We start from the raw sequence: 21,223 nt of genomic DNA, 5'->3' as shown, positions 1-21,223 counted from the left end.
TTCCTTTTTCCCTGTTCCTCATGTCTCATCTGGTACAGATGAAAAAATGTTCAAGCAAGTTTGTTTTCAAGGGATATTTCTGTTTCCACCCAGAGGAAAGCAGATGGAGGGATTAGAGTTTAAGTTTATGCTGCCAGACCTCGGACCTCACTTGACCTAAAGGGTTCAGATGGGTTCGGGCTGAGGGTCTGAAGTGAAGTGAAGTGAAGGGTTGAATGGAAAAAAATAACCACAGTAGTTGAAAACATAAATGCATGTATTTTCTGTCAGTGAATCTTGTTGATGCCTTAATTTTCTTAATTCATAATTTATATAACATAAATATACGAAAAAAAAAAAAAACAGGGGAAAGGTAACGAGCAACTTGTCAAGAAATGTTCCTCAAATTGCAAGAAAAAGATAATTTTGAATTTTATTTTAAAAAAGGCAGGGGAACATTTCTAAAACAAAACTTTATTTATAATTATCTTAAATATATATATTTAAAATTATTTTAGTGAATTATTATACATTTTAGGCATTTTCCCCCTTTTTTAACTTAACTTTAATTTGTTGTACTTTTTACAAATTTGTTGTTCATTTTTGGGTCGTTTCTTGGTTAGTTTTGTAGATTTCCTAGAAATTAATTATTCTCTGCTGCTCTAAAACAGGAAGTTGTGCTGTGCAGTCACTGGCAACTTGTGATTTTAGAGCGATGATGATGACTTGATTTCCAGTAAATTGTGTAACGTCATCCTTCAGCAAAATGTCAGCAATTTGGCAGTATTTCACATTGGAAAAGTCCCACTATTAATCACATATTTTTTATCGCAGACAGTCAAATTAGATGATGAAGTTCATGGCATTCATTCTCTGTGTCCGTTTATGCAATACAAAGGGTTAAACCTGAGCCATGCCATATAGCAATAATAGCAATTATTTCACATCAATACAGGGTTGGTGTGCTGTTTTTTAATGCAGTGGAACTGGATCAGTGCTAGGTGTCAGCTGATAAGCAAGTTCAGGTATCAGAAATTGCTATGGGATGAAAAAAATTGGTATCAGAATATTGTAGAATTCAGTGCCAAATATTTTAGTATTGCTCCAGATTTCTTTGTAAGGAGACAGTGACTGTCATGCAAAATTTAATGCTCAGCTCCATATGGCGACACTTTGAAACCAGAGCTCTGACACAGTGTTTTCAGGGGCAGATCAATGTGCCAATGTCAGTTCATGTCATACAGATGCAGCAACACGTGTTTAATGCCAGTGACCTCACCGCCACACATGAATGTGAGGAATGCAGATTAAGAGGAGTCAGATGAGATTCATAGGAGGCCTGGTGACGCTCGCTTTTCACCTTTGGGTGTCTGCTAGTACCAGGCTGCAGTCACATGACTAACAGACGCAGAGTCAAGGTCACATGCTGTTTGTTGGTCGCTCTGATGTTGTGTGACCATGTGGACTGAGATGTGTTGGAGGGCTTACCTCTCTTTCTCAAATTTATCAGCAGTATAAATATATTAAACACTACTGACATGAATATAGATCATGCTTTGGGAGCACTGAATGCGGCTGAAATAACAAACTTTTAAAGTCTCAGTTAAATGTCTAAGAATTTAGACAACATTTATTCATGTGAAGGATAAAACTGATTAGGTTTTGTGTTTTAGTACAATTTTAACACAGTAATGACAGTAATTGTTAATTTTCTTCATATTTATAATTTAAAAAAAATCCTCCATCAGGTCTTAGATTTTCTTAATTAGGAAATTAAAACATCCTCCTTGGGAACAAGCACAGTCAGAATATCTTCAAAATGGCTTTTTCAGCTCCAAAGCAAGCTCTGTGGCCTTCATTTATTTATGCAGGGCCAAAAAACTTGTAGATCTGACAGAACTGTATTAATAGTAATGTGTAATAATACACACATTTGAAATTTAGTTACAAGAAAGTGAAAACTAGTGGAAATTTTAGTTTATTAAAATAAAAGATTATTTGTTTGGGTAAAAAAATAATAATAGGAATACTGGTTGGAATTTATCTTTAGGTTGTCATGGATGTCCAACACAAATGTCAAGCCACTCCAGTGAAAAATATACAATTGGTGAGGCTTTGAATACATATACATAGAATTGCAAAAAAATGGCATTTAGCTCAGAGGGCCCAACTTCTAAATTTCAGTGTACTTGGTATAAAGCCATGGGATTCCCATGAATAGAAACTTTCACTTTTTTTTTTCTTTTTTTTTCAAGAAAATCCACTACATGAATTGGATGGTCCAAGAATTGGACCAGCTGTAGTTTAGTATAGGGGAAGAATCAATTTAATTGACTGTAATAGTAATTTTATGGAGGCCAGCAGTGTTAGTTACTGCATGGAAACAATTCAAAATCACAGTGTTTAGTTCTACTGGAGTTCCTGGAGTTCACCTGTCTCTCTTTCTTTCTGTCTCTCTCCTCAGCATACCTCCCTGTCGGCCAGCCGCTCAGAGAAGGGTTCTGGCTGGTCGAGCCGTTCGCTTGGTGCCCGATGTCGTAACTCCATCGCCTTGTGTTCGGATGAGCAGCCACACATCGGAAACTACCGGCTGCTCAAAACTATCGGCAAGGGCAACTTTGCCAAGGTCAAACTGGCACGACACATACTGACCGGCAGAGAGGTGAGTATAAAGAAACATGAAGGTATTACTGCAAAAACCCTCATGCATGCTGGGATTGATGAGGCCGAAAGAAAAGAGTTAAAGCAGAGTCCTGCGGAGAGGGAGCCAGAACAGAACAGTACCCTGTTACTCAGTTACTCAGTCCACAGATGGAGATTTTAAAGGGCTGCTCCGTCGAGTTCAGAGCACCTTCTGTTAGCAGCCAAAACTGTCTGGCCTCACAGCACGGTCAGACCCTTTGAAGAGGTACAGCCATGTGTTTCTGTATGTGGGCGAATGACTGTTTAAATACACTGTAGTCTTTCTACTCGTGAAACCTTGACCCACATTGGCTGAGTTAATAACTTTATCAGGCTCTGTAGAAACTTGGTGTGTCTGCCACTGGCACGATCATGTGAGAGCTGTTGTGTTCCCACCGTATAAAGCAGAAGACAGTCATATATTGGTGGTTTACAGTTGTACTTTGACACAGTCTTTGACCGGGTCACCACATGTGGTTAAGCCTCTTATTATGCCTTGTTGGTTTATTCAGTGGATTTCAGCTTCTGTGTTCTAAATATGTTGTGAAATACTGTGTATTTTGATCTGTTTGTCCTCAGCACAGTGTGGTTTGATTTGCATGTTCAGCCTTGAATACTGGAAAATGCTAAAAATGTGTTTTCTTTTAATGCATAGTCCAGTAAGTGGAGTCAGCACCAGGACACATTGTTCAGTAGAGCTTCAATGATTCATTAGCAGTCAACTATCAAATAAATCATCAACATATTTTGACTTTATTTAATCAGTTTGAGTCATTTTTTAAAGGAAAAAAGTCAAAATTCTCTGATTACAACTTCTTAAATTTGAATATTTCCTTTTTTTTCTTTCTTCTTTTTTTTTAAATCCCCTTTGACCATAGATTGAATATTTTGTGTTGTGGACAAAATAAGATATTTGAGGATGTCATCTTGGGCTTTTGAAAATGGTTAAATGGTTACATTTTTCGTTTTGTAGACGAAACAGTTTGTTTAATCATGAAAATAATCAACAGATAAAGCAGCAATAAAAACACAATCTATTTTAGTCCATCGGCCACCAATCTGATAAAGACAAAGAGGATCTTATGCAGTTTGGAAATAATATAATAAAAACAACTAGAGGTGAAACCATTGGTTGATTTATTTGTTGAAAAAAAGATCAGCAACTATTGTGAGACATTAATAGTTAAAGGTCAGTTTTAAAACAAAAAAAAAACTTTTTTTCTTATTTCAACTTCTCAGTTGTAAAGATTTGCTACTGCTCTTTCTTACCTTATAGTAAATTTTATGTGTTTGGGTTTTAGACTGCTGATTGGACAAATTGAGCAATCTGAGGCATCGCCTTTGGTTTATGGAAATTTTATTGGGCATCCTTCAGTATTTTCTGTAATTTTTTTTAAATCAAAGAAACAACTTTGAAATACATCGCCAGCAGATAAACTGATAACAACAATAGTCTGTAGTTGTTTTAACATACAGTGAATAAACTCAAATAAGGAAAATAACAACTTTCTTCAGGATGGAAATAATATTTTTCCTTTGTTGTATTGTGTTTTTTTTCTCATTGTTTCCTCCCAGGTGGCAATTAAGATAATCGATAAAACACAACTCAACCCAACCAGCCTTCAGAAGGTGAGTGACATGTTTGTGTGTCTTTGTATGTGTTAAGATTTTCATGCATAAAAAGGAAAACAAAGGCAGGAGTAATCATAGAGCATAGCCATCATAGAATCATAAAACACACTCTGATCTCATAATTTTCTTTGACCGAAAAATTAGCTACTTATGATGAAAGTTTCTTTTTTATATGTTTGCATCATTACTTTTTTCCTATTTTTGTGATCTCTGTCTCACCCCTGCTCACCTTATCTGTACTTAACCTCTGACTCGTCAATCTATGTGGATGTGACCAATAATATGACTCAACAGTCTGGCGTCCTAAGTGTGTTTGTTTGTGTTCCATCATTGTGCACAGTAGCGTCTTCACGTGTTGTTTTGCCTCAGGTTGTAACTCACGGGTGACCCTTGCGTGCAGCAGTCGTCTGAACTTTGACCTTTTGGTTGTTATGTGGAGCTTAGTGTTGGGGAAGCTGTTCCTGGCTGCAGGTTGAGAGCTAAAAAACTCTGCATCAGTACAGGAGGGATTTGCTAAACGTTGAGGCAACAGAGTTGGTTGTGCACACGTGGATGCTGGAGAGGACCTCTTTTCAACTTCAACTGTGGCACTGTTTTTTTATGGTTTATTTCTTTTTTGAAATTAATATAGTTTCCTGCAGACATTTCAATAAGCTGGCAGGACGTCAGTACAATATAACCATCATTTGTCTACATCAGCTAACTAGGTTAAATACTTGGAGAGATGTACGTTGCTATATACTTGTCTAGGATCATGTATGAACTACATGTGCTGCACTCATGCCTCTAATGAGATTAAGCTCTCTCCTGTCTGAACTTGGCCTTGCTGCTGCTAATTGTGTGTGTGTGTGTGTGTGTGTGTGTGTGTGTGTGTGTGTGTGTGTGTGATGTGTGTGTGCATGTGTAAATGCAGAGTGATCTAATGAAACAAAATTGAGTGTGAAACATTGCCTCAGGGCTACATTCTTGTTTTCAAGCAGTGCAAGTTGCAGTTATTTTCTCATCTGACTTCATCAGTGGAATATTCACCTCTGAAAAAGAAAACCTATTGAAAAATTCATGTCTGTGCTTAGCGGTGTAACGTATTAGTTTATCAAGACATTATATTGATTCTTTGGGCAATAATAATAGTAAGAGATATTTGCTGATATTCAAAAAAGTCTGCCGTGATACAATTTTAAGCTGCCACCCTTTTTTTGTTTTTGTCCAAAGAGCTACACACAAACAGTGATTGACAGCTGAGTTTAAGACTTTTCGGGTCTGACTGTTTGTTCTCGGTGTGCTGCTGTAGATTCTGGCAAATGCCGTGAGAGGCAATAGGACGAGGAGGAGGGACGTGATCTTTTTGTTACAGACTGTCTGTCTCATATAATATTGTGTGTATCTGGTGACAGTTTCAGACCACACATTATTTTCATAAAAGTTACCAACTGTAAGCTTTGTGCTTGAGAAGTGACTGAATTTAACTGACTCTTTGTGTACTATATTCTTTTTTTCTCCACACTTTTGTTTCCCTGTTGTCTCTGTTCTTTGTCATTTAGAGCCTCTTTTAACCTTGTGAGTAGTTTGTCTTCTCACAGTTTTCATACAAGTTACTCTTTGTTCGGCGGCTCTGCCAGTCCAAACTGTGGCCTCGTGTGATTGTGAGTCTTCTTTATCACACTGTCCACTGCAACAAATACACTCAAGAGATCGATACTATATATCACTCACACATGCGTCCATAGCGAGCCTATTGATGAATACTCAGCTGCTTAGATAACCAGTACATGCTGGCTTTGACTCTATTGATATCACAGTGTTGGGTTATTGATGGTGTCTGGCTCTGTGCGATAGTTGGTCCACCTGGCCTAGATACTGGCAGGATTTATCACTCTGCTGCTCTGAACTGCTCACGTCTTAACTAAGTGAAAACAAAAAAATACAGTACATAAAAAAATGAACATTTGTACATTCAGAGATTCTGTGCTTACTCTGTATGAAGAGCAATGGGCTGGTGATATATGGACTTAAACCAAAACTAACGAACATTTATGAACATTACCACAATATGGTACTGAGAATTATGTTTTATATAACTTAACTAAAAAGCAGAGATCCCCATGTGCTCAGCTGAGATCTGGTGTTTTACGACTGATGGTTGAAACTGACGGTACATAAATTTAGAAGAAAAAATGCAGATTTGTCGTCAATGTTGTTTTGGCTGATATAGAAAACGAGTTTCATTTTGTGTTTTCACTGCCCTTTTTATGTGAAACTTCTGCAGATTATTTTAGTAACATAACAGATAATGATTTAGTACATATGGATGATGCACCAAGATTAAGTTGTGGTTATTAACATATGAAACATTTAGATTAACCCATTATCTGGAGAAGCGTGGAAGATGAAAAAACAAGCTCTTTATCAAGATAAACTGTAGATTTGTAAAGTTTGGTTTTCACTGCACAGTTCTTTTTTTTCAAGAATATAAGTTATAATATTATTTTGTAACTTAATTATATTTTATGTGATGGTGTTTTATAATCTCATTTGGGGTGGGCCATAAATCGTATGACACAGAAATAAAAACTAACTAACTAACAAATTCTTACCCTAATTTAGCCCTTTTTAAAGTAAGAGGATACAGAAGGAGAAAGTTTTTCCAACCAGGTGTTACCCACCCTGGATTTGAACCAGCTCAGTTGAGTCTGAGTATATCGAGTGTTACTGAAACATTAGAATAAACCAGGCAAAAAACAAGTGAATAAAATGCCTAAAAGGTTCTTAAATATAACGGCTTTAGAGCTACAGTATGTGCATACTATACTTATAACTTGTAACTCATCAAAACTGAGCATTTAGACTAAATTTAAACCTTTTAGAAACAGCAGTTCTATTATATCACATCTGAGCCTTGTAATTGGGGACACATCAGGAAACAGAGAGATACTGGCTGCTGCCATGCAACATTGCACATATTACAAGGGAACAGACATGAGACAGTTGATCATTTTGTATCTGTCACCTTAACCAGATTATAAAAAAAATATTTTTTTGAGTGACTTTTCATCTTTTAAAGTATCATTTAGCAGTTATATTCTACAAAACGCACTTCGCTGCACAGTGAACATACTGTCAGTGTGTTATCATCAGCTGATTAACTCTTGACTGAGTTGAAAACTTGGGTGAGGGTTGGTTTTGTGTGTGTGAGTGTGTGTGTGTGTGTGTGTGTGTGTGTGTGTGTGTGTGTGTGTGCGTGCGTGTGTGCGTGCCCCACGTGTGGAAACATGCTGAGCAGTCATGAGATTCACCTTTTTTTATTTTCCTGAGAACATAAATTGCTATCTATTCCATAAGTGAGATTCCCACTGAATTACACCATGAATGCGCTCTTCAGATCTTTAAGCAAAGACCTTGGTTTCAAATAGGTTGATTCGGTGCTGCGTGTATGTATGTGTGTGTTATCTGCAGCAGAGTGGTAGTGGTCTGGTGCTGCATAGCGCAGCGTTGCCAGTTGCTTCCTGTCCTGTCAGCATTATTGCAGTTAGTGTAGGACACTATGCATGCTGCCAGGTGACACTGTCTCTCTCCATCTCTTTGTCTGACTCTGTCTGTCACATAACCTCTCTTCCCCTGCCTGTCTCTTTGTCCTGATGTTTTTTTTACTTCTACAAAAATTTGTTCTGAAACAAGTGGTTCAATATCTAATCAAACTGGTAATTTTTCAGTTACTCAATTCATCCTTCAGGCTATAATTAAAAAAAAAAAGTCTGCCTGTCTACCTTTTTTATGAGGAGTTGATTATTTGTGTGTAATTATTTTCAGCCGGTAAAATGTGAAGAAAGTTCTAAGAATCCCAGTGACATCTTAAAATAACTTTTTTTCTTACCAAAAATACCAAAGTATATACATTTTTATAAGATACAGAAGTCAAAAAAAGCAGCAAATCATCCTGTTTTAGCAACTGGATTAGTAAATATTTTGGCAGTTTTTCTTGATATCCCACGAGAGCTACAACTGAAAATAATTCTCATTGTTGATTAATCTATTGATTATTTTCTCAGGTGTGGTTCGATTATAAATGTCAGAAAATTCTAAAAAAAAAAAATATTGTCATTGTTTCCCAAACCTTTATGAAATGTCAGTCAATATCAGTTTACTGGCAAAGAGGAGTAAAAGGATCCAAAAAATATTTATATGTAGAAGTGCTGTAATGTAACTACACTATGACGGAACATACCACTAAAGAGTCGCCATTCGACAACCTTCGCTTCGTCAGTGTTATATACAGCCCTCTTAAGAAGCTAGAATCACAGAATGTAGATTAATTTAATGTGGACAAGTGGTGGATTAGTTTGTTTCAGCTCTAATATCAACTAGAACAACTGAACAATTATCAAGATTATTTAATTAATTGTTACATTAAGTCTCTTCTCTTAAGTGAATATAAGAGCTAAAATATAAGATTTCTCATCTCTTATAGCTGCTTTTATGAAGGTGTTATACAATACATAGAAACCAAAACGTAACTGCTGTATAAATGAGGGTGGCTTTTAACTTCTGGATTGACAATTAACACGTGAAGCTGGACATGCCTTAAATGTCCAACCTGCTGTCTCCCCACCTCTGTAGTGTTAGGACCACTGACTAATGTGTCTTTGTCTCTGGATTAAAACATGAAATAAGTTCAGCATTAGCTGATGCTGAAGTGTGTTTGCCCAATATTAAGCAGATTTCTGTCTTTCATGGGAGATTGGTTTATTTGCTTCAATGTACCTAATGGGAATGCACTTAATTTGCATTTTCCTTTTCACAGCATTAATATTCAAAAGACGGAGTATTCACAGTTGGGTTGAGACACACAGTAGCTTCCATCAACTCTAATTCTCTGAACAGAAGCTTTCTGCTTTCTCTCCTTGCTCATGCTCTCTCTTTCTCTTCACACTCCGTTACGCCTCAGTCTAAATTCTGTCAACTCCTTTCCTGTACTGTAGCTCTATGCCCCATTTCTCTCTCTGTCCCTTCTCCCCTCTCCTCCCTTTTTATTTCCTCTTTATCAACTCTTTATTTTGTTCTCTTTACTCTAGCTCTGTCCCATTTCTCTCCCCTCTCTCCCCAGGCGTTGTGTTGCAGTAGTAGCTCTACTGTAATCACAGTCGTATTCTCTACCATCTGTAGCACCACATTGTGCTTCCTAAAACTATTTCAGGGATCTAGTACCCGTGAGGATTTTTTAAAAGTTCTGATTTTCTAGAGAGAGGCCACTACTGCTGAAGTGCCACTGTGTGCATCGCCAGCATGCTTTAACATGGACATTAAGAAACAAGACAAGAGAAAAAAGTCATCATGGTACAGTTTACAGCTGAGTGTGAGGTGGTCTGGATGAGAATCAGTCCCTCTACATCCAGGGTACATCCACATTACTGTGTTTTAAATTTAATATGGAGTCTTAAAACAATCCCCATCCATATGAGTATTTTAGCGCTGTTGCAGCTCTAATCTCCATCCATACTAACACACCTTAAAACGCATATCACATGACCATTCAGGTACACTGTGAATGTTAGCTGTAATCTTGTAATCGATGTAAACAGGAAGCTTAGAAAACACAGGAACTGTCACAGTTTGCTTGAGTAATAGCTTGCCTCCTGTGCATGTAAGCAGTAGCAGCTTGATGAATTGCAGGATTTAACTGTACAACAGCTGCTAACAGAGACAACATTGTCAGCAATGCCTGTAATTCATTATCCATGTTAATATAATGCTGGCTAGTCGAGGTTCATAGAAACATACTAACATAGTTTGTTTTCTTCTGCAAAATGGTCACATGACTCTGGCATGACCAATAAGAGAGGACAGCGTCATGGCTTATAACTCCCAATCAGAAAGCGAACAGGAGTTTTCAATATAAAATTGGGACAGCAGCGTTTCCAAACCGCTTTGGTTTAGGGTTGCTAAAATGCCAGAGTAGTGAGGATGCCGGGCTGAAACGTAGCAATATTAATGCATCTTACATTTAAAACGGAGTAATGTTGATATTGCCTAAGTCTGAGGCCACAGTTCTTTGCAGGAAAATGGTGGATTGCCCCTGCTGGGTTGGGAAAGTAATGCTGCTCCAAGCAAAGAGGTCTTGCATTTCGTGGTCTTGTTCATGAGTGATGGTAAAATGGAGCGTGAGATGGACAGATGGTTTGGCACAGCTTCTGCAGTGAGGAGGGCTTTGCCTCAGACTGGTGTTGTGAAGAAGGAGCTGAGCTAGAAGACAAAGCTCTAGATTTATTGGTCCATCAATGCTTTGACCCTCACCTATGTTCATTAGCTTTGGGTAGAAAGAATGAACCAAAAGAATGAGATCACAGATACGAGCAGTCGAAATGAGTTTCCCCTAGATGGTGTCTGTGCTCAGCCTTAGAGGTAGGCTGTGGAGCTCAGACACCTGGAGGGAGCTCGGAGCAGAGCCGCTGCTCCTTCAAATCAAAAATTGCCAGTTGAGGTTGTTGCGGCATCTGATCAGGATGCCTCCTGGGCACCTCCTGTTAAAGGTTTTCTGGGCATCTCCTCCTGGTAGGAGGCCCCTGGCAGACGCGAGGGGTCCCACGCTGCAGGGATTATACTGTATATCTTATCTGGCCTGGGAACTCCTCGGGGTCCCCCAGGAGGAGCTGGAAAGCGTTGTTGGTAAGAGGGGCGAAGCAGATGAAAATCGATGCATAGATGGAGTAACATTTATCTAGTAATATGTAGTTAGGGTGGGACAAACAAATATTGTCTTTTTATTGCTGCACATGCCAACCAAAGAGCATTTAATGATGCTGCACCGTGTAAATTGTTTGTTTATGAGTTGCCTTTGGGTGTTTTTGAAAAAAGAGTGTATATATCCATTTGCAAAGGTGATTATCATCATTTCATGCTGATCTTCTCACACCTAAAGCAAATGAGTTCCAGACATTAGAAAATGCATAATATCAGAAGGGAAAAAATATTTGTCCACTGGAGGTTAGTTGAATCTCTGGTATATTTTGGGAACACCTAACTTAAAATATGCTGTTGTCCTGTTCACAGCTGCAATAGCAACATACAGGACATAGTGTGTATTTAATGCCCTCTTCCCTCTGCCATGTTTACTGTTGGATGATCTGCCACACCGTACAGGGCCACATCAAAAGCCTGGTGTTACTTTGAGAACGGGAGAATTTTGTGGGCAGCCGTCCAATGTTGTGTATGTGCAAAAAAGTAAAGTGTATGTGTGTGCATGTAGGACAGTGTTTGGGCCACCATCTAATGCTGTAAAGTGTGTTTTGTCCCCTCGCTCAGGCCCCCTCAGCGAGGAGCTGAATTCCAGACAGGCAAACAAAAGAGAGTCGGGGTGGGGTGGGGATGTTATTGAGGCCTTGGCACAGGAGCAGCAGGGGCAGGGACCCTGAGAAAGACAAGATACAGAGCTGAACCGAAGAGAACAGACAGTGTGTGTGTCTGTGTGTGCGTGTGTGTATCTGCGCGCTGGCCTACGCGTATGGGATAAACTCGCAGCCCGACACGGTCTCCGCTCTGCCTTTGTGTGCACGTGTAATGCCATTATCTGCATTGCTATTGTATGCAGCATATTGTCCCCGTGTGGGTGTCTGTGCATAATCATCTTGTTGCTGCTGTATGCATTGTTGTTATTGTGCCAGTGTGTAAAGGGAATAGTTAGTCAGTTATGAAACAAGAGGGCAGACGGAGCGAGAGCAGAAGGTTTTCCCGCATGCTCGTCTTCAAAGCGTCGGGACCAGAACAGTGGGAGAAGAGAATTGTGACGCCCTGCCCTGGTCTCCCACTTGGTGTTTCTCCCTCTACAAAACTATATTTAACTCTCCTTATTTAATCAAGCTGAGTCAGGCTTCCTATGATCTGGGTCAAACAGCCAGCTATACGAGGCCTGAATTAAACTTTGGCGACTCTTCATTAATGATTCAGCTCCTCTCATCGACAGGCATGGGAGCTCCAATTACTGCTGTACATTAGGGGGATGGAGGTACTGGGAGGAGGTGTTCTTATAGTGGGGGTTTTGTTGGGATAATACAGAAGGGCGGCTCTCTAAGCAACGGGCAACAAAGGGAGAGACAGGGTCAAAAGTCTATTCAAGTGGCAAGAAAAAAGCAGAGGCAGATCCTTGAGTAATGCTGTTCATTAGAGTGTCCCAAAATATTCGGCAGGACACACAGCCTAGAGAGGCATCGGCATGTGCTGAGGTCGATCATAAATTGTAGGATTTTTCTCAGGTCCTTGGTGATATGCAAATGTCTCTGACAAAAGTAGAAAGTTCCATAATTCAGAAGTGTTTGCTGGCTAGATTTTGGGATGAGGTAGTAATAAGGAAAACCATTTCATAGTTAACTATAAACTTTATTTGAATCAAGTGTCACATCTCCGTATTAAATGATGAAAGTTCTTGCTTGTTTACCTTATTTACAAGATATTGGGGACTTCATTATATTTATAAACAAAAAGAGAAAGTCCCGCACAATGTCCTGCTTACTGCTGACATTTATTAAATGGAAAAAACATTTTGGTCTAGCAGTCCTTTACCAGGTATCTGATGAAGATCTGCTATACTGAAAATTCATTTTATTTATTCGATAAATACGTCAGCAGTAAGCGGGAAAGTTTACAATGTACAATTTATTTGTTCATAAATTGCACCCTCCTCCAACACACCTGTCACACATTCCCTTTTTCCCTTTTCTGCCGCACAAAGCAAGTGAATTTTAATATCTTCCATAAACTGAAGATACTTGCCATTTAAGATGCACAGCAGAATTTAACAGACTAGTTTTTAACATTGGACACAGATTGTTGTACTGATAACTGTCGAAATTTTTTTTTACAAAATATAAAGTGTCACAAAGCTGTCAACCAGTTGGGGGCACACCGGGCTAACACTGAAGCTCCGTGGCACAAGGTGTCTCTCTCTCACCTGACACACGGTCTCTCCCCATCTGACACTGAAGCTGTGAAGCGCACAGTCTCAGCTCTGGGCCCCAGGGTGTGGGACGAGCTGTCCTTCAGCCTGGTGGTGTTGAACCAGATGTACTGTCTGCCGGACGGCAACAGGCAGAACAGTTTGTGGCTGATTTGGGTCTCTGATAATCCTGTTGGGATTCCTCCTGCATTGCTGAGTGTAGAACTCCTCTGTGGTTGGCAGCTTCATCATGGTGATGTGCAGTTTTTAACACCTAAGCCTAAAGGTGCAACAGTATTAGTGTTGTTGCATTAAGCAGTCGTCATGTAGTGACTGAAGTGGTAAAAATGTTTAATCTCAACAGCCGTCAGTATGGACCGTGTCTCAGTCAGAGTGTGCAGACACAAATACAGAGGGTTATTCACCAGAGTAACTCTGACGTGGGAGCAGAGAGAGAGAGGCCTGTGTGTTAATTTTTCCCTCTCGTTCTGTTGTTCTTTGTCTTCTACTCTCTCCCCCGTTATTTCTCTGAATCTCTCTAGTCTCATGATTGGCTGTAGCTGATAAGAGGAAGTGTGTCTCACATTGTGTAGAGTACTGCAGTGTTTCTGACTGTGTTTCGTGTGGTAGAGATGTGACGGGCTGGTTATTTAAATGTGTCAGCTAGACGAGCATTACCAATTCCTCATTTCTATGTTTCAACATCACTGTTTTCTTGATGCTCTTTGTTTCTCTCTCTCTCTCTCTCTCTCTCGCTCTGTTTGTATGCGAAAAAGAAGAAAAATACGGACACACAGTGTTTGAATAAACAGGTCAGAGGTCAACAGACTGGCAGACCAGACACATGAATCAAACCCACGCAGCACTACTCTCAAAGTGAAAAAGAGAGGAGAGGAGAAAAACTTGACAGTCGGTCTTTAAGTTGCTTTGTGTAAATCCTTGTAGAAAAGCAGGGAGAGCTCTGACTAAGCAGTTGATTGATAATTCCTGGCAAGGACGGAGAGAGACAGAGAGGATATAAATGCTCAGAAGTTGATTAATTCCGTCTGAAAGGAGGGCAGAGAGGGTAGCTGGGGGGAAAAGTGAGTGATACTGGAAAAGGAGCCCCTCCCCACCACCACCACCACCACCCCCGGTGACACTGATTTTTTTTTTTTTTGTTCTGTAATTGAGAAAGAAGTGAGTAAGGATTTGTATTTTGTGTAGAAGAATCTTAAACATTGATACAACTGGCCATTGGCCAAATCTGGCCCCTGATATGGTGCTGGGTTGCATCAAACAGAGCCTCTTTATGAAAAAAAGTGCCTGTGGAGGATCCTAGACAGAAGTCCTTGCTAAGTCCCTAAAATCTTACAAATCTTCAAAAAATTTCGAAATGTCCCAAAATCTGTGAAATGTTCGAAAATCTGTGAAATGTCTTAAAATCCTAGAAATGTCCTAAAATCAGAGAAACATCCGAAAATCCTAAATATCCGAAGTCCTTTGAATGTCCTTCAAATCATTGAAACATCCTGAAATCCTTTAAACATGTATGGGACTGCTGCGACTGCTGTCTAGGTCTCATCCCATGGGCTTGGGGTTCCATGTCTTCCTCACAAACCCCCATGGGCTAGCAGGAGATCCAGGCTCAGGGATTAATACCTGAGTTGGCATGGCAACTGTGACGTGGGGCCAGTCACCATGTAAGATAACCAGGAAGAGAGGGGGGAACATAATAAGGCAAGAGAGTGAAGTTATTCTGTTGGATCAGTGGACAAATGCTGCATTAAGACATAATGGAATTTTTTTTCTTCCAAGAAATCCAAAAAATGTAATCTACAAAGTGCACCTAAAAGTATAAAAACTGGCCCATGGCGCAACCTAACAGCAGTATGAGTTGAGGATTGATTGGAAGCTTCAGTCAATACCAGTGACTCAACAGTTTCCTGGCCAGCTGCAGAGGTTTTCTCTTCTTAGTCTCTTTTCAGCCTGTGTTGGAAACAATTACCAGCCTTTATTGTTATCTCTAAATATATTACATCCCAGCAAGCAGTGGTCACAGATTCAATTACTGTCAGTGAACCAAATAACCTGGAAAAAGGAGTGAAAACATGGGAGTGAAAGGGGTGAATGAGTATTAGAGAGAGAGAGAAAGAGAGAGAGAGAGAGTGAGAGAGGTAAATGGGTGTATAGGAGAGAGAGGTGAGGAAGGAGAGGCTTAGCCGATAATTCTTCCTAAAGCTCAGTTGAACAGCTGATGCACCATGCACTTAATTCAATTACACACATTCCCAGTGGACCTGTGACGATGCAGCTTCCCATTTTAAGAGGAGAGAAACTGATGGAGAAGAAAAGAAACTAATGTTTATAACACATTCCCAGACAAAGAATATTCCCTGACTCCCCAACACAACATCATATAAATTCACATTGAGGTTTTAAAAATAACCGAGGGGATGCCAAATCACTGAAGCTGTGCATGCCTGCCTTTTTACATGAGTTAAAGGTCCAGTGTGTAGGATTTAGGGAAATATATTGGCAGAAATGGAATCCATAAAGTATGATTTCTTTAATGTATAATCACCTGAAAATAAGAATTGTGTGTTTGTTACCTTAGAATACACTGGCTCTAGATGTGGCCATCTGCGAGCCAGCGTCAGAAACAGTGTCTGAGATACACAGATTTTTCTAAAATCAATGGATCCATTTGTTTTGGAGAGGAGGAGACCTCTGCAGATAACTGTTCTCCCAGTAAGAACCTCTTGATTGTCCGATACTTAAATTAGCGGCCCATCTGGGATGAGCTGAACAGTAGGCAGGTTTCCATTAACCCTCATGGTGCGCGAATCCAAATTGCGAATGTAAAATACACCATAAGGAAACATGTTAATTTCAAAATGAAAAAACAAAAAAAATGTACCACCAAGAAGTTTTACGCTCACATGAGGTGGTATTTCAGGCAATGCAAAAAAACACAGAAACACTTTTCTGGCTTTTAAGGTCACATGATGCTATAGCTATGCACTTATCGGTAGGAACTGGCTCCATTGGGCATGATGCAGCAGGCGCTACAAGAGGTGTTATTGCATCGCATAACTCTTGGAAAGCAGAGCTGAACATCTGGAAGTTTTCAATCCACAATTCCTCTGTGAAATCATGGACTATCCCTCACATGTGGTCACTCTCACGTATAAGGGGCTTGCCTTTCCATTATCCCTCACATAACACGCCTACGTCACCTTCAGTTGGAAATAATGAATGGTGGTATGAATAGTGTGGTGGCTGCTATAAAAATAAAGCTGCTAATGTTTTGAACATCCATCGCCATGCTTCTTGGAATGTTATCGCAAGAGGAGGAGTCGCGTAACATCAGTCAATGGAAACACAGTCATCTCGCAATTGTGTTTTATAGACATTTCAAAAATATCACTGAAGTTTGGCGCGAATCTAGAAACCTGACAAGTGTTGTAGAAACAGATTTCTAATGTGAACTTTCCTTTTATAGTCTTTATACCAGTTTTAATCATCTGGTCTATTTGTTTTGGAGAGAGAGAGAGACCTCTGCACATAATTCAGCTCCTGTTAAAAAAACCCTCATGAACAATGAACACTGAAGGAATCCTTAATGCGAGTTCATGCTTGGCACACAGGAGAAGTTTCAGCTGGTTGCAATCTGCAGACTTAACCACCAGATGCCACTAAATCCTATGCATTGCTCCTTTAAGTCCACAGCCCATGTTGGGTAACTGTTTTGTCTGACCAGCAGTTCAAAACACAAACATTTTCAGTTTACAATATATAGCAAAGAACAATTAATAGATTGCCTTTTGAAGTCGTCTCTGTCTTATCTTGGCAGTAAATGTACCCTTGGCTCCACAGCACAGACAAGGCAGTCAGTGCGTGTGTGCTTGTGTGGGCAAACTAAACAGGTCTTTCTCCTCTGGGTCTGTTGAATACCAGGAATCTGCCTCCGACAGATATCTGTGACAACACGCACACGCAGGCATAGACACATCGCCTCTGGGCCTCTGTAATGTTATGTCATTGTGAAAGTGCTGTTCTCAGCACAGTGCTCACTGTGAGAGCAGATTCCTTGAGCATATGGCTTGAAGGAAACTTATATTTTGTGTTAAAAGATGATTCATAAAAAAGTGAAGCAGGAGGGAAAACATATTTCATCATGTGAGGTGCTGTCACCGTCTGTGACTGGTCACACTCAGCAGCTGTCACATCTCAAATGTGATTGATTCAGTTGAGTATGAATATGAAGGAGGCTTCTTTTTGTAAGCCTTTTTTGGAGCCTTCTTCTTTTTTTTTTAATACTTTTTAATGTCACACTCTGAATATTCAACAAAATGATATTCTTTAGTCATATGTGTGCTTTTGTTTTTTTTTTTTTCATGTACACATGTAATCAGCTAAATTAACCATGTCAATGACTCAATCAAATATCCCCCTCTGTCTTTACTGTGAGTTCACCTCTCTGCAGCTCCTCACATCAGCACTAATAAATCTCAGCAGATGGAGAGAAGCATGCTGCTCTGTTCATACCTCCATTGCTTCACACATGGCAGCTATACAGTGTAACATAACACAAAATATTATGTAATGTATCGCTTTTGTTGAGAATTTTTTTTCTGAAGCCTGGTGCATTCAAGACTAGAGTAAAAGGGAGATGCTTTCTGATTTTGACATTAACCATGGCCCCTGTAGCCGCCGAGTTTTAGTTTTGTTCTCATGAGATTATCTATCAAAAGCCAGTCGCATGTCGAAAGCCTGGAGTCTTTGCCAACTGAACAATACATTTCCACAAACATCCAGATTCATCTGCACCTTTCAGATCAACATTCTACGAAAACAGCAAACAGTAGTTGACGCCGGTTGGTTACCAATATGTTGAGCTGAACTCTAAAAGTCTATGAGAGAACACACTGTTATGTTCACAAAAGAAAAACTTGAGTTTTTAGTTTACATAAATAATGATACATTTCATTTTGTGAATGTATTTTCATTAATTGCAGTGTCACAGTTAAGGAAGGCTGTGTTAATTTGCACAAAGTTTCCTTTTCTGAATTGTTTTCACATACATTCGGACCACCAAAAATGTGCTTTGGTCACACAATTAAAAGGCTTGATGGCCAGTGGGGCCAGTGCTTAAAATGTTTATCCCTTACATTGAAAGCAAGTTTAATTTTTTGGAACGCTATTAATATTCTTTTTAGACCAAAAAAACTCCTTTGTGTATAGATCAATTAAGTTTCGCATCAAGAATTGGTGCTAAGATTCTACTGTGGTAAACAAATACATAAATAACTATAATAATGTTGGCTTTTGGTGACAGAGACAGAGATCCAATAAGGGGGGAGTGTGTCTCCCATGGCAGCTGACTTTCAGCAACAAAAATGAAGGCATCGGTGCATTCCTGCTGTTGTATTTTCTGCTGTCTCCCCTATTTGTTACTTCCTTTCTTCTTTTTTTTTGGAGCATTCACATTTTTTACTCGTGTATAATTTTTTTATTATGAGTTTCACATCTTACCGTGGACCATTTTATTACCCCTCCTTCTGTCTTACTCATTTTCTTACTGTTTTTTTGTCTTTTCCTCCTTCTGCACCCCTCACCTCCTGCACATTGTTAATCTGCCTCATTTTCTATTTCTGTTTTAGTTTCCTGCACATACAAAAATAGGCACTGACATGCACTTACTCCACACTCACACTCCTCTAAGGAAAGTCACATTTCCCCTCCAGGGTCAGAATGTCGCACCTTGTCACTTATAACCAAACCAAAACAACTCATGATGGATGAATGACTTGATTGCATTTGTTAAACACTTCACTGAGGCTGCATGCAGACCCTTATACATATAAAAGGTTTGGTAGTTTACCATTGAATTACACAAAATCTAATTTTGAGGGAAAACTGACAGATTTCACCCGATATTTTCTGTGATTTTCATCATTTCTGTGGTGAAGTTACTCTTCAATTTACTGTAATTCCGTGCTGTTTTAAGAACATTCAAAACCCATCCATCAGTATGTTCCACTGTGATGCACTCATCCTGTCGCTTTCCCTTTGTAATCTTTTAAAATGCAGTTGACAGACAAATACATTACTTTAATTAGACAGACAGAGAGAGAGAGAGAGAGAGAGAGACAGAACATCAGAGTGCCAGGATGAGGCAGCAGTCTGGAGCTCAGTGATGGATGTATTGGGTGGGGGGGTGCAGAGGGAGAGCACACCCAGGGGAGGAGGCCCTGCTGTCAGCCAAGCACTAGTGAGACACTCCCTTGGGTGGCCCAGGTCTGGAGGTGGTTGGAAAGATGAGCTGGGGGGGTAACGGTGTCTATACACCAGCTGTGAATTTTGTGTATTCACTGAAGAACAATTCATTTGATGAATAATGAGAAAGAATTAAGATAAAAATGTGAGAGGGACGTCCGTCGTTTCCAGAACTTAAATCATGCACAAAGAATAGAGCTGCTATTTTATTGATGCATTTATTTAATTCATTCACGTACATTATTTACTGCAGTGTTGTTCATTGTGCCGCCTTGTATTTATTGTACCCCCACATTCCGCATATGATTGACTGTTCTTAATATATATATAGCTTTGTTTTGTTTTTTATATTTTAAATGACTTATCTGTTGTTCATTTTCCTGAGCTCTCTTCATACGCCTTTCACAAGCAAAACAAAATTTCCGTGGTGTCGTTTATAAACTTTATGTAAGGAAAAGGTGACAAGAACATGTATTAGAAGTGTATTTTTTAAGGGGAAAATATCCAGAAAACTATTTCTAACATTTATATTTATATATATAACATTTTACATATTTACAGATGATTATGTATATGTGAGTGTGTATTACCACTTTCTCCAGGTTAGTTTATTCTTTTTATTTTATTTATTTATTAAACTTTTTCTTGTTTTGTTGCCAATTTTTTCTTAATTTTTAGGTAATTTCCTTTTTTTATGTTTTCATTGTTTGGTTAATTTTCAGGACTTTTTAAAAATTATTTTTTTTTGCTCATTTTGGGTGATTTCTTATTAATTTGCTCCTTGCCTTCTACCCTTGTTTTTGAAAGAAATCAGGGCAATTTGCTCAGATTTCAAAGGGTAAATCTTATAACTTGGACTTGAAAAAATAATGTGTCTGATGGCACTTTCTGTTTTTTTGCAGCTGTTTCGAGAGGTACGCATCATGAAATCTTTAAACCATCCCAACATAGGTGAGTTAACATTCCAAATGAGTCATTTGTGTTTGTGTGTGTGTGTTTGTGTTTAGGTATACTCAGGGTGCAGCGTGTGTGTGTGTGTGTGTGTGTGTGTGTGTGTGTGTGTGTGTGTGTGTGTGTGTGTGTGTGTGTGTGTGTTGTCTATGTGTTGTCCATGTTGACCTTTGTGTTAACGTCTCTTCTGTGTGTTACAGTGAAGTTGTTCGAGGTGATTGAGACTGAGAAGACTCTTTACCTGGTGATGGAATATGCCAGCGGAGGTGAGTGACATCCTCACCATCCTCATCATCACTTCCAAGTATTCAGTGGTGCCAGTTAGATTGATTACTTTGCCCGGACTATACAGTGCAACTGATGATCTAATTAATTTAGGGTATAAACGATCGACTCCCCTTTGTCTCCATTTTCATCAGTGAGATCTCAGGTCAAATTACTTGACAGTTTTCTCTCCTGGCTTTCTTTAAGCCCTTCTTTTCATCTTGCTGTTTAACATCGTGCAGCTGTTTCCCATGCACTCTTCTATTTTTGCAACCTCTATATTTTTCTTTCTTCTCTCCTCATGATCTCTTAATCTCTCTGTGCTGCTCTCTCTGTATGTTCTGTGATCTCTTACTTCCAATACCTAATAAGGAGGCAGCAGCTCACCAGCTGACATGCAGCTCTGTTCAACTCAACCTCAGCCTGTTTTAAGAATTGGGATCTGTGGGGTCAAATGGCACACACATAACACACAAACACAGAAAATATGTATGTAGACCTGCACACAGTGCTTTACTTTAATTAAATAGT

The 21,223-nt window shown here is 39.3% G+C and overlaps 1 protein-coding gene across 3 annotated transcripts in view; it reads left to right on the top strand.

Annotated features, from left to right (window-relative positions):
* Positions 1–21,223, top strand: part of mark4b (MAP/microtubule affinity-regulating kinase 4b) — a 71,404-nt gene that overhangs the window by 25,545 nt on the left and 24,636 nt on the right. For all 3 annotated transcript variants that reach the window (XM_042486201.1, XM_042486203.1, XM_042486202.1), the window contains exons 2-5: positions 2,444–2,641; positions 4,237–4,290; positions 20,380–20,428; positions 20,629–20,694. In XM_042486201.1, coding sequence (XP_042342135.1) covers positions 2,444–2,641; positions 4,237–4,290; positions 20,380–20,428; positions 20,629–20,694 — 367 coding nt within the window. The remainder of the gene's footprint in view (positions 1–2,443; positions 2,642–4,236; positions 4,291–20,379; positions 20,429–20,628; positions 20,695–21,223) is intronic.

Source organism: Plectropomus leopardus, chromosome 5 (assembly GCF_008729295.1).
Source record: "Plectropomus leopardus isolate mb chromosome 5, YSFRI_Pleo_2.0, whole genome shotgun sequence".
Taxonomy (NCBI): Eukaryota; Metazoa; Chordata; class Actinopteri; order Perciformes; family Serranidae; genus Plectropomus; species Plectropomus leopardus.
This window is presented reverse-complemented; position numbering and strand designations above follow the sequence as displayed.